At 41.6% G+C, this 12,374-nt stretch overlaps 1 protein-coding gene across 7 annotated transcripts in view; it reads right to left on the reverse strand.

The window, feature by feature from the left end:
* The window catches only part of LOC128018289 (intermembrane lipid transfer protein VPS13A), a 45,999-nt gene that overhangs the window by 27,582 nt on the left and 6,043 nt on the right, over window positions 1–12,374 (reverse strand). For all 7 annotated transcript variants that reach the window (XM_052603713.1, XM_052603710.1, XM_052603709.1 and 4 more), the window contains 24 exons: window positions 9,066–9,128; window positions 8,742–8,874; window positions 8,529–8,623; window positions 8,022–8,164; window positions 7,550–7,751; window positions 7,219–7,333; window positions 6,860–6,996; window positions 6,226–6,358; window positions 6,035–6,152; window positions 5,777–5,921; window positions 5,134–5,218; window positions 4,872–5,041; window positions 4,595–4,751; window positions 4,008–4,087; window positions 3,383–3,442; window positions 3,073–3,259; window positions 2,877–2,993; window positions 2,692–2,795; window positions 2,037–2,204; window positions 1,097–1,404; window positions 851–998; window positions 621–762; window positions 265–386; window positions 11–180 (listed from right to left, as the gene is read on the reverse strand). In XM_052603713.1, coding sequence (XP_052459673.1) covers window positions 11–180; window positions 265–386; window positions 621–762; window positions 851–998; window positions 1,097–1,404; window positions 2,037–2,204; window positions 2,692–2,795; window positions 2,877–2,993; window positions 3,073–3,259; window positions 3,383–3,442; window positions 4,008–4,087; window positions 4,595–4,751; window positions 4,872–5,041; window positions 5,134–5,218; window positions 5,777–5,921; window positions 6,035–6,152; window positions 6,226–6,358; window positions 6,860–6,996; window positions 7,219–7,333; window positions 7,550–7,751; window positions 8,022–8,164; window positions 8,529–8,623; window positions 8,742–8,874; window positions 9,066–9,128 — 3,302 coding nt within the window. The remainder of the gene's footprint in view (window positions 1–10; window positions 181–264; window positions 387–620; window positions 763–850; window positions 999–1,096; window positions 1,405–2,036; window positions 2,205–2,691; window positions 2,796–2,876; window positions 2,994–3,072; window positions 3,260–3,382; window positions 3,443–4,007; window positions 4,088–4,594; window positions 4,752–4,871; window positions 5,042–5,133; window positions 5,219–5,776; window positions 5,922–6,034; window positions 6,153–6,225; window positions 6,359–6,859; window positions 6,997–7,218; window positions 7,334–7,549; window positions 7,752–8,021; window positions 8,165–8,528; window positions 8,624–8,741; window positions 8,875–9,065; window positions 9,129–12,374) is intronic.

Here is a 12,374-nt window from a genome sequence, read left to right on the forward strand (position 1 = left end):
TGTGATCTACCTGGACGTGATCATTTTCACCCTCTGTCTCTTATCATCCAGCAGACAGTTTGTGAGTTTGAGCGAGGCTTTCATGGAGCTGTCAGAGAACATGTGCACAGCGGTGGAGATGGTGCCCAACATGAACTCTGCCAACTTCAAACTCTCATCACGGGAGTCTGATAACTGGATCTGTACGTAAACACAAAATTTAAACCTGGCTTCACATGCAATCATTACACTCTTGTCTAAGGTGAATTGAGTGTATTTTGTCACCTCATTGTTAGGGCTGTACAGGACTATTGTCATGGAGTCAAACTTAAAGTCCAGTTTCAGAGTGTTCTTTAGTTTGCCTGTTTTCTGGCCTTCCACCACTGCTGCGGTCACAACTGTGTTTCCTACAACACAAATGAGACATTTATCTGAATACAATCTGAATTAAAAAAAGAATAATAATAATTTAAACCAGGAACAAGACATCCAACTTCTGAATTGGAAAATAATTATACATTAGTATACACTTAGATAAATCTGTGCTAATTATAAAAAAAACCCCACACTAAGTATGCTTGATATAACGTATGCATTAGTAATCGATAAAGCGTCAATATGTGTTTGTGTGTGTTTCATACCTCCAGAACTCTGAGAATCCTTGGTAGAAACCGTGTCTCCTTTATCAGAGCTGGATGGAGCTGGAGGAGCATCAGAATTCTCAGACAGATTCTCACTCAGAGTCTTCAGCACTATTGTAAGGTCCTCCTGACTCAGGATTAGCTGCAATAAATGCACACTGACATCAGCTGCAATATCCCCTGCAGCTACAAGATTAGATACAGAAACAAACACAAATACATGCACTTACGCTCATGGGTTTGAGGTGTGCATTGATCTGGATGTCAGGTATGCTGTGATACCAGGAGGCAGAGAGATTGCGTTTGATTGACAGGTCCATGTTGACTGGTTTGAGTAACTGAAGTTCACTCTTAAACTGTCCATCAGTGAATGTGGTCCTATATGAATAATAATTTAAACAATGGAAATGTAATTTCAGGAATGTTAAATCACATTAATTCAAATCCGTAAATTTATTTAAAATTACCAAACTAACCTGTACATTTTAAGATCCCTCAGTCCCACGGCCATGATGTCCACGACCGGGGGGATCTTGGTGTGTAGTGGAGAGGAGACAATTTCAAAGTGGTTCTTTATGGTCACTAAACCCAAATCTGCCACAATGACATTGTGGGAAACAGAGGATTGTGGGAGGAAGACAACAGGAGCTTTAATGTCTACGTCCAGGGAGATACGTGTGCTTCTCTCTGCCAGCTCCAAAACCCCAGTGGCTGCTTTCTCTGCTGCCTGGGCCGTAACCTCTGCCAATGCATTTTTAGCCTCCTGGAAATTATTTATAAATGCCTGAAAAAGAAAAAATGGTAACACTTTAGAATAATGGTCCATTAGTTAATTCATTTATTAACATGCACAATACATTTATTATTGTATTTATTAATCTTTGTTAATGAAAATACAGTTATTCATTGTTAGTTCATGCCAATTCACAGTGCATTAACTAAAGTTAACAAGCACAACTTTTGATTTGAAGAATGCATTAGTAAATGCTGAAATTAACAAACTAAGATTAATAAATACTATAGAAGGATTGTTCTTGCTTAGATCATGTTAACTAAAGTAGTTAACTAGCATTAACTAATGGACCATTATTCTAAAGTGTTACCGAAAAAATAAAGAGAAGGAGAGAGACCATTAGATAACAGACAAATATATATGTAAAAATAAATGCAAGCAGAGGCTAATAAAATTTAATATTTGCTGTGACACTTAAGAATAAAGAAAAACAATATTTATTGAGAAATCAGGTAAAAAAAAAAAAAAAAAAAAAAAAAAAAACCACAACAACAAGTGGTTTGTTTCTATTAAGAAACTATAAGGTGTCCCCCAAGGTTAAATTGTAGGCCCTCTCCACTTTTTAAATGTATAATAAATAGATATTAAATATAAAAATATTATTATATATTATATACACTTACCAGTATTGAGGACATAAACTTGTTGAGGAAAACAACCTGAATGCAGCCCACAGTCAAAGTTACACTGGTGTCCACAATATGCATGTCTGTGTAGGCATCACCCTCCGTTGCATCCACATGGTTCACCATGCGGAAATCAAACACCTCCTTACCCGCGATGGACACTGCCTATACATCATGACCATCATTAGCTTGAATCAATTCCATCTTACACACTCACCTTTTTATGCATGATAAAAATTAATTAATTAAATAATTTTATAACAATTTGATAGTTACATTTTTTTTTAGCCCAAAGTCAATAAGTTACTAATGTTTCAGCATTTCCACCATTATTCTTTCATTGATTTTTTTTAGCAAAGATTTTTTGTAATTAATCTTTTTAAATGTCACAAAAAAATTCTATATACTTACAGATTTTTTTAAGAATTGTATAATTTAATAAACAATACTGTTACACTTTGCCCCAATAAAACTGAAAAAAATGTTAATCAAACAAGAAATTGTTTGTTTTGTGGTTAAAAGCCTTTTTTTATTCTAAACATTTTATAACAAAAATAATGTAATGTAACAAAAATGTGAACTAGTTCTCCATTGTTCCAAATTAGCTACAATTCTATGATTTATTTATTGTTAAAAGTACAGCACTTTCTACCTTTTTATATAGTGCCTCTTTGTCACAATCCAGAATTACAATGTTCTTCAGGTTAGCGAGAATCTCTACGCACTTCTTCTTCATCTGTACTTCAGAAACCAGCCCTGGTGTAAGAGAGAACATGCAGTATTGGAACATATCCTAACTTTAGGGTGTTTATGTGCATTTACAGAAATGTGTATTACCCTCGATGCTGATCTCAGAGATCCTGGCTTTATCTCCTCTTATGAAGACCTTCAGACAGCTGAGGTCTGCTCGGATATGCAAATTCAACACATCCTCAAACTTTGACTTCTTACAGGCTGAAGAACAAGCCAATAATATGAGATTACAATTATATCATGACAAAACAAAAGAACAATACAAAAGTAATTGTCTTACAAGGTTTCTTGGTAACAGAAGAATCCTCTATTTTTGACTCCTCTTCTTCCTCCTCTTCCTCCTTGGGTAGGACGGGCTGCTCCTCTTGTGCCTCTTTCTTCAGTGGTGGGAGGAGGTTATTGAGGAAATTTATGGAGTTGAGGAGCGCCTCAGTGTGCAGATGAACGTCTAGTGAGGAGAAATTCACCTGGTGCAAAGACCATAAATTACGTGTTTTAACACATTTTTACAGTTAGTATGCATTTTTAAATCTTTGTGGCTCACGCTAGCTGTAGAGAAATTCTGAGCACTCACTTGTGATCAAGCTTACCTTGATTAGTTGCTCTGTATTTTTATGCATCGTTTTGAAATCCGGTGCATTTTTGTCTGCCTGAAAAAGATGAGAGTATTAGTATTAGTATTACAGAATAGTCCTATGTGTAAGACTGTACTGACAGAATCATATCAGTGTTATTTTGTATCATTGATATACTTTTATAGTTATTTATCTTTTCTTTATTAGATTTAGCCTTCGAAAATAGCTGATTTACTTCCACTTTAAATTGTCCTTCATAAAGAATGTACAGAAATTAATAGTAAATGGATATTTTAAATTAATAGGCTTTTTAAATCTGTGCTATCAGAGCTCGACAAGAGAGCAGGACTGTAATTAACATGAGTCATGCATAACGAGTCACAAAATTAGATCAAATTTTTTGTTAATGTTTGGCTTATCAAAGCTAAAATTATAAAATGGCCTTCAGAAAGCTGGAATCCCACTAGGATTTGAACACCCACAAAGCTGAGACATCGCCAAGAACAAGAAAACGGTACCAGAGAAATTCGGTTTGATCACAATGTTCTGAATCATGCCACAAGTTGATGATAAATATCGCTTGACTTATACATGGACCCATAGAAATATGACATGATAATTATGATAAAGCAAATTTTACCTTGACATATTCCAAAGTGAGCAGATCTTCCTCAGAATTGTCCAGAGTGGTGATAAGGTGAACTTTCTTGTCCTCAGAATCTTCACACAAACAAACAAATAACTTCTATTTGTAATTCAGAAATCATTTTAATATGCAGATTTGGTGCTCGAAACATTCCTTATCATTATTATGCATAGTTGTAATTTGTTTATATTTTGTGGAAACCCAGATACATTTTTTCAGGATTCTTTGATGAATAGAAAATTCAGAAGAACAACACTGAGACACTTTCATGTCTCAATAAGTTCCTCATACGCTACTTATTAATATTAAATGTAAGGTAGTTATCTGGGGTAGGATTAAGGAATCGAGTTACACTTTATTTTAAAGGTCCAATTCTCACTTATTAACTAGTTGCTCATATGAATGCCGTATTCTGTATGACCATATTTTAGATTCCTCCAACCATTTTTTTTTTAAATAGAAATCTTTTGTAACATTATAAATGTCTTTACTGTCACTTTTACACTTAATGCATCCTAGTATCCATTTCTGTCAAAACGTAGTGTAAACTAGGGTTAAAAGCCAGAGTTGAATGCACTTACCCAAGTACTCTGAACACTCGAGGCAGATCTCACGCAGGAAGGTGTACGAAGACATGTCAAAGGTGCGAAGTTTGAGTTCTGTCCCTAATCCATCAATGAACAGATGCAGAACGCTCACCTCCTCGCTGTCTGACAAGCGGCACAGATGAATAGAAAGCTAGAGGGGAACAAAGGAGGGAAAGTGTCACTGGGTGAAAAGATGACTGGAGGAGCCTGGAAAATATTCTTACACACATCTGATATAATCTCTGATGTAAAGGAACGTCTATTATCAGACCTTGTTGATCTCAAATCTCAAGAGGAGCTCGGTCATGTTCTTCTTGGGGTCTCTGAGCACCATGGACAGACGTTTATCAGAGGCTGAACCCTGCAGAGAGTCAGTGGAAGCCTCAAAGAACGGCAGATCCTCGATCGGTGAACTAGGGGCATCAAAGAACAGCTCCTCGTCTGGAAAAGACAAAGACAGCGTTTTCTGATATTAGGCTGTAGAGTAGAGCTCTCTCTGTGAATCTGTTCGTGTGGAGGTGTGTGTGTCGGACCTGAGCCGTATATGATGGATGCACGCAGGTCGTCTACAGCTGGTCTTCGAGGGATGAGCTGAGGTGTGTTCCCACGTTTGGAGGTCTAATGAGAAATAAATAAATAAATAAATTCACACAGCTGCAAGAGAAAAACAACTCTCAACATCATTCATAGATAAATGCAAGCAAAATGGAAATATGTCCAAACATATCAGGTCTAAACTGATTTGAATCAAAAGCTTGTGAATTTATTTGGGAAATCTGTCTTGATACTCTATCAAATGATGCAAATATCTGCTTTATCTTTATATTAATAAAACAACCAACAACAACATGAGCCAAACCATTCACTTCTATTTATCCATAGTTTGTGTGTCTTTAAAAAAAAAAAATCACTAAAAGAAAGACTGGAAACTAAATTGGCTCTGGGATTTTAAGAATTGAAAGAATATTGTAATTTTTCAAATGAAGACCTGCGATATTTACTAATGTATCATTCAAATCAAAAGTTGTGCTTGTAACTACCATTAACAAAGATTAATAAATAGTGAAATAAATGTATTGTTCATTGTTTGTTCAGGTGAATAAATCCATTAACTAACATTAGTAACTAATGGAACCTTGTTCTAAAGTGTCAGGGAAAACACACTCTTTTAATTACCTTGGGTGTGACTTGTGGCGCTCTAGTCTGGGGCACCGGGCGACTCTCAGGAAGGGGAATGCTGCTGAGCAACGCCAGGACGCCACGCACTTTATCATCAGAGATACGCAGAGACAGAAGAGGGAGCTCACCGTAAATCTTAAACCTGAATGGAAAAAATACAAAAACATTAGGTACAAATATGTGAGTGCATGCATAATGTGTGATGCACATAACGGTTCAATAACGTGCACACCAGACAGGGATATTCCTGCTTACTTGGGCATCCGTGAGTCTGTCACCACCATGGCTCTGCTGAAGACCACCTTCAGGTCCACAGGCTCCAGGATGTGAAACGCAGACTGTCTGAGCAGACGAGCCTGCTTCCAGTCACCACCTGATGACACACACAGCATGTGTAAAGCCCTGTAAACTCTGCATCGTGTCAATCACTGTGCAAGGCTGCGCACCTGCTTTAGTGTAGAGGAACTGTAAACTGCTGAGCTGGACATCGAAGCTGTCGTAAGCTCGAGACATGATGTCCTCTATAGTGCTGCTGCCCACGGACAGCTGAGGCAGGTCAGCTCTGCTCTGACTGGACATCTACACACAACAAACACACACTTTTAGTCAGTTAAGTATTATCATCCCCTCATTAGAATATAAAGGCAGCCATATATTTTCAAATATAAAACATTTATAGGCTGCAATAAATATGTATTTAACGTGATACTATAAATGAAATAATGTAAAAAATAAACTGTGTGTAGATATGCTATTTTTGTATTTTTAAAAGCCTTTTTTGCCAACTTTGAACACCACGCTTTGGTAGTTTGCAGGATTTTATTTTATTTTTTCTTAAATGGTTTAAAAATAAGTATGACTCATTAGGGAGTAAATTCCCAAGGAACAAGGAATTCACATTTCTTTCGATCACTCTGTTTGTTTTGCCTGATATAAATTATATGAAGTTCTTCACAGAAACCTGCCTTACTAAAACTTCCATGTCAAAAATATGATTATGATCTAAAAAAAAAAATATATATATATATATATATATATATATACAAAGCAGCATGTGCACTGACAGTGAGATGTTTTTACCTGGAAATGACCCAAATCCAGAATGGCAAGGTTGTGTTTGGGGTCATAAAAGCCGTTTTCTGGTACAATGACATATGAAGCCATGAGGTTTATCTTCAGATCCAGAACCTTCTGAGTCTCAATGACATACATGAGTCCTGTAGATAATGAATAATACTGTTTTAGTACAAGCTACTATTCTAGAACCACACAATTCCCATACAAAAATATTGTAAACATAATTTTATTATAAAAGGTGTAGGAAATCTGCAGTTATACATTATACTTTTTTTTTTTCAAGTCTGATTCACGTTGCGCTGCCAACTTTGGAAAGGAAAGCATCTATCAAACAAATCCAAGTCTTGTGAATCCTCACAAACCTGTGGAGGTCTTGTCTCTGAACTGCTCCAGCTTCATGAGGGTGGCGTTGGTCAGTTCATCCAGCTGCAGGTCCTTTGGAGGCATGAAGAAAGCTGACATACTGTTCACGGTCATCTACAAAAAGAACAAACCACACTTAACATACTGAATACATTATATATACACATTTTTAAAAAAAATACTTTTTTAAATATATTTTACATGCATGTTATGTACCCATTAACCAACACCAGATTGCATCACATGCAAATGTGTTGTTAAATTATTGAAATATTAATATTATACAAAAAATGTTTTTTCCCTGTCAGAGAGATGCTCCCTCGCACTCACAGCGTCATAGATGATCTCCAGCGCCTGGGACTCGATGCGGAGTCTCTGGTCTGCTTTTGCATCCAGTGGGTTCGTCTCAAACATGAGGTCCAGTAAAGCCAAATCTTTCATCCCGACCACGTGACGTGGAGACAGCAGGATGGGGGCCGACTTGCCTCGTGGGAGACCCGACACTTCAAACGATGACAGCTGAGCAGAGATCCTGACGAGTAAAACATTATGTCACACAACAGCATGCTCTGGCTTACAGTTCTGCCGAACACAAATGATCATTACACTAATGTCCTTACAGAGGAGGTCAATGTGGCAATACATTCTGGTGGGTTAAAAAGCCAAAGGTGCAAATGTGTTTTCTGCTTGTTCCACAATTGAGGAACAAGTTAAAAGTATTTATCAACAGCTAGTGTGACACTGATGTATCGAACACAGAAAATCCCTTCAAATTAGTGGACTTGAGAAGAGAACGCAGTACTTTATAGCTTGGGCCGCAGGTCTCTGAGTCAGCATGGCTTTCAGATCAATGACGGACAGTTTGATGATCTCCGGCTTCTCTCGGCTCTCTTTGATTGACAGACAAAGGTGATTAAGCTGGAAGTGTATCTTCATATTTTCAAACTGCAAACAAAAATATTAGTCAGGGGCGTGATGCTTTACATGAGCTTAAGATGTGTTTCAGTGGACTGGAACCTCCTGCTTGTACAAGAAAGATAAAATTAGTTATACTGTTCATAAATTGGGATCAGTAAGGGGATCAATAATTGATTATTAGTGACAGTAACAACATTTATGATGCCACAGATGATTTTTATTTGAAATAAATGCTGCTGTTCTTAACTTTCTATTCATCAAGAATCCAAGAATTTTGATGCAAGTCAAGTTGGGGAATTTATCTTGCATAAACACTTATGAAACATCTATGAAAGAAACTATAAACTTTTAAAAACTGGATTTCTATATATGATGATTGTTGGTCACTAACATTTTTTGGCAGGTTAGGATTGACGCCTGTCTCGCTGTATCCAATGGCAGCGTATAGTTTGGCTTTCTCCGCTGGAGTCATTAGCTCATCAAAACCTGAGAGAAACAGATGAAGTGGAATATTTAAATATTACAATGAGCTGAAAGATCTTTCCGCAGAATTCTAGAGCTCAGATTCTCTGTAGGAATAAACAGATCCAGAGCGCAGACAAACCTCCCGTTTTGACATCTTTGGTTGGTGTGTCACTTTCTCCAGACCAGCCCCACATCCAGCCGAACCAGCCCTGTGACTGTTCCTCCTCCACCTTCACCCCAATACGGTATATCCTGAACCCCGCCTTTGAGGCCTACAACACCAGCGACAGAATACACAAGAGTCAAAACCAACACCTTAATGTTGCTAGCTTCATACTCCACCAGCTGAGCTACAGGAACACATTTCTTGTGATATGAGCCATAGGCCACATTGTATTGAGGGTTCAAATGATCTATAAAATGTTGTACAAGCCAAATGTGACTGTGAGAGAGAGTACATCACCTCCATCTCAGCCTGCTGTCTCGCCATTGTGATGTTGAATATATCCAGGGTTCTTTCAGTCTCCTAAAGAGTGAAGAAAATACATCATTCAGTAGAGGCTCAGTCTTTTTTCAGAACAGCAGTGTTATGTTCATCTTGAAGGGGTTCCCTCTCGAGGCGGTAACTCAACATTACGTCAGCTAAGAAGTATATGGGAACTCTTCCCTTCTCCACTTTCACTGAAATCTAATTGGCTAACGCCATCTGGGGACAGCTGGCCAATTGACACGAAGCATGCAAATACTGACAGGTCAGCGGGCAGTATAAAAGTATAAAATTAGATTCGGACCTTCACCAGTTCTGTGTGACCTGCCTGGGATTCTCACACGGACCACACGTGCGGCCACTGTGCCGAGCTGCCAGTGCGCACCCTCAGAGCCAGAGTGGCTCGGAAAACAGCGGGAATGAGGCCCCACTGCCGCCAGCGAGCCGCTGGTGGGCCCTCCCGCGCCCGAAGACGAGTTTGACGTCGGCGTGGTGGATGATAGCCTCCGCCCCACGAACTTCATCCTCTCCGGAGCTGGCGAGGAAAACGACTGCATGTCGCTTTCGACGTCGCAAAAGGTTTGGGCCTCTCAGTGGGACCGCCCCGACCAAGAGGGCACTGCAGACCTTCAGGAGGAGCTCGTCAGGGTCTTCGGAAAGGCCGTCACGGAGCTGGGTCTCGCTTGCAACGCACCTGACTAGCCTGTGAAAGGTAACTGGACTCGTGGCTCCTCCAGTCGAGCTGCCAGCAGACGGCATTGAGGCATGCAAGAGCTCGTGGTGAAGTCATGGGCTGCACCCCAATCAGCGTGCACCCACTCTGCTACGCAGGCCATGTTCACGCACGTGGATGGGGCGGAAACCCTCCCCCCCTCGAGGAGACTGTTCCGCACACCTGTGCCCGTCTCCCTCTGCATTTGGTTCGGACCACAGCCTGCCTTCCAAGCCGTGCGATTCACGGCCCTTAGACGGACAAAGCCTATACTTCTGAGGGAAGACAGCTTCTGCTCACATGCCAGGGCAATACTCAAGGTGTTTCAGGCAAACGGCGGCACAGTAGCGCTGACGTCATCTGGGATCTGCGCACGGCAACTGATCTCGCACTGATGGCTACTAGGCTCTGCTCAGCCGTTTCATGGGGCTCATGGTCGTCCTTACAGGCACCTATGGCTTACCCTAGCTGTCCTGGAAGACGCGGACCGTAGGACGCTCCTAAACGTTCCAGTTGCTCCCTCCGGCCTCTTTGGTGACGTCATGGAGCTTTTCTCAGAGATGCAGAAAACGCGCCAAGGCGATGAGCCACGTGATGCCCCGTCACTCACTCCAGTCTTCATCTGCGAGGTTCTGCTCTTATGCACCTCGTCAGGCTCTAAGACCAGCTAAAATAGCCCGCCGTGGCACCCCGCTCTGAACCGGACACTCGTTTCGGCAAAAACCAGCAGTGGTAAGAGCCTGGGAGGAAACGTCAGGGTCAGTTGAGGACCCCGCGCCGCGAGAGAGCCAGCGCGCCATCGAGCAGTCTCCCTGACTGACCGATAAAGTGAAAGAGTGAGTGTGCGGGAGGCCCCGCCCCCAAGTGCCATGTTCAAATGCATCATGTCCCCCATTTCCTTCGGGCGACGATTGCTATGTGTGATTAAATGCTGTTTGTGTGAGTTCCACAATAGAATCATGTACACAATCAATAAAAGAGCTTTTCTTCTCTTACACTCAACACTGTGTCACTCGCCCTGTCTCAGTACAGTGCAGAGCCACAACCTTTGATTATAATGGCCTCTCGATGGCGCAAGAGTGTCACACCATTACGCGACCCGCCCTCCCACCAGTGCTTCCAGCCTCGCGGGGGCGGGGCCCTGGTCAAAATAAGCCATCAGTGGCTGTAGAGGTAACGCATCCGCGGTGTCATCTCATGGACGGTAGGAGGGCTATCCCGGGTGTTTCACCGTGGATACTGGGAATAATTCACGACGGACATTCTCTCCAATTCAAACGCAGACCTCCCCGCTTCAATGGTGTGGTCCCGTCACTGACTTTGCCCCAAAACCGTCCTGTTCTGCGACAGGAAGTTCTCAGTCTGCTCGAGAGGGAGCGATAGAGCGAAATTTCCCCTCAGATCGAGCGGAATGTGCATGTTGAATTATCTGGACGATTGGCTGATTTTAGCCCACTCAAGAGATGTGCTATCAGTCAAGTGGAAACAATGCTTCGCCGTTTGGATACGCTGGGACTGCATGTGAATATGCAGAAGAGCGTGTTTTTACGAGTTGGACTGTAACATATCTGGGAATATGTTTGGACAATGGTGATGCGAGACCATCTCTCTCTAGAGCATTTCATCGACTCTGCGCTGTTTCAGACCGGGCAGGTCATTTTCACTGAGGGAATTTCAGAGGCTTCTGGGACTGATGGTGGCGGCTTCTTCAGTGTGCCATCTGGGTCTGCTACATTGCGGCCGCTACAGTTTTGGCTGTAACTCGAGTTCCGCAGAGGGCGTGGTCTTCGAACCACAAGCACACACATGGGACTTAGCTCAAGTTTTGAGGGCTCTATCTCTACCGTTCGAGCCATTAGCTTCGATTGCGGTTAAGGAGCTTCCCTGAAGACTGCCTTGCTTCTTGCTCTCGCCTCGGCGAAGCGCCTTGGAGACTTTCATGAGTTTTTGGTGAACGATATTGCATTGGTTTCGGGCCTGGCGACTGTAATGTCACTCTCCGGCCGAGACCGCGTTTCGTTCCGAAGTCACTCAATGCACCGTTTTGTTTCCCTGCCCACCTTACCTGTTGAGCCTCGCGTGACGCTGATGCTCAGAGCGCCGGGACCCTGTTAGGGTTTTACGGATGTATATGAATCGCTCGGCCGCCTTTCGTCAGTCGGACCAGCTGTTCGTGTGCTTGGTGGATGTAATAAGGGACGTGCTGTTTCTAAACAGAGACGTTCTCACTGGATCGTGGACGCTATCGAATGCCAGGGGAAGGATTATCCCCTCAACATCAGAGCTCATTCTGCGAGGACAATATAAATGCTTCCTGATGGGCCTGGTCTAGAGGTATGTCTGTCCAGTATTTATGTTTTGCTGCTGGCTGGTCTTCCCAAAACACAATCGCCAGGTTTTACAAGCTGGATGTACCCTCTGTAGCGTCACATGTACTTTCGGTGAGTTAAGTTTTATTCATTCTGTTATAACTAGATATACAGTAGTTACCATGGCTGCTAACTCTGTGTTATGGATTATATGGTTTATGCAGTAGTCACCGAAAACACCGTAGACTCTGTGAGTGCTTATTG

Source organism: Carassius gibelio, chromosome A8, assembly GCF_023724105.1.
Source record: "Carassius gibelio isolate Cgi1373 ecotype wild population from Czech Republic chromosome A8, carGib1.2-hapl.c, whole genome shotgun sequence".
NCBI classification, from domain to species: Eukaryota; Metazoa; Chordata; class Actinopteri; order Cypriniformes; family Cyprinidae; genus Carassius; species Carassius gibelio.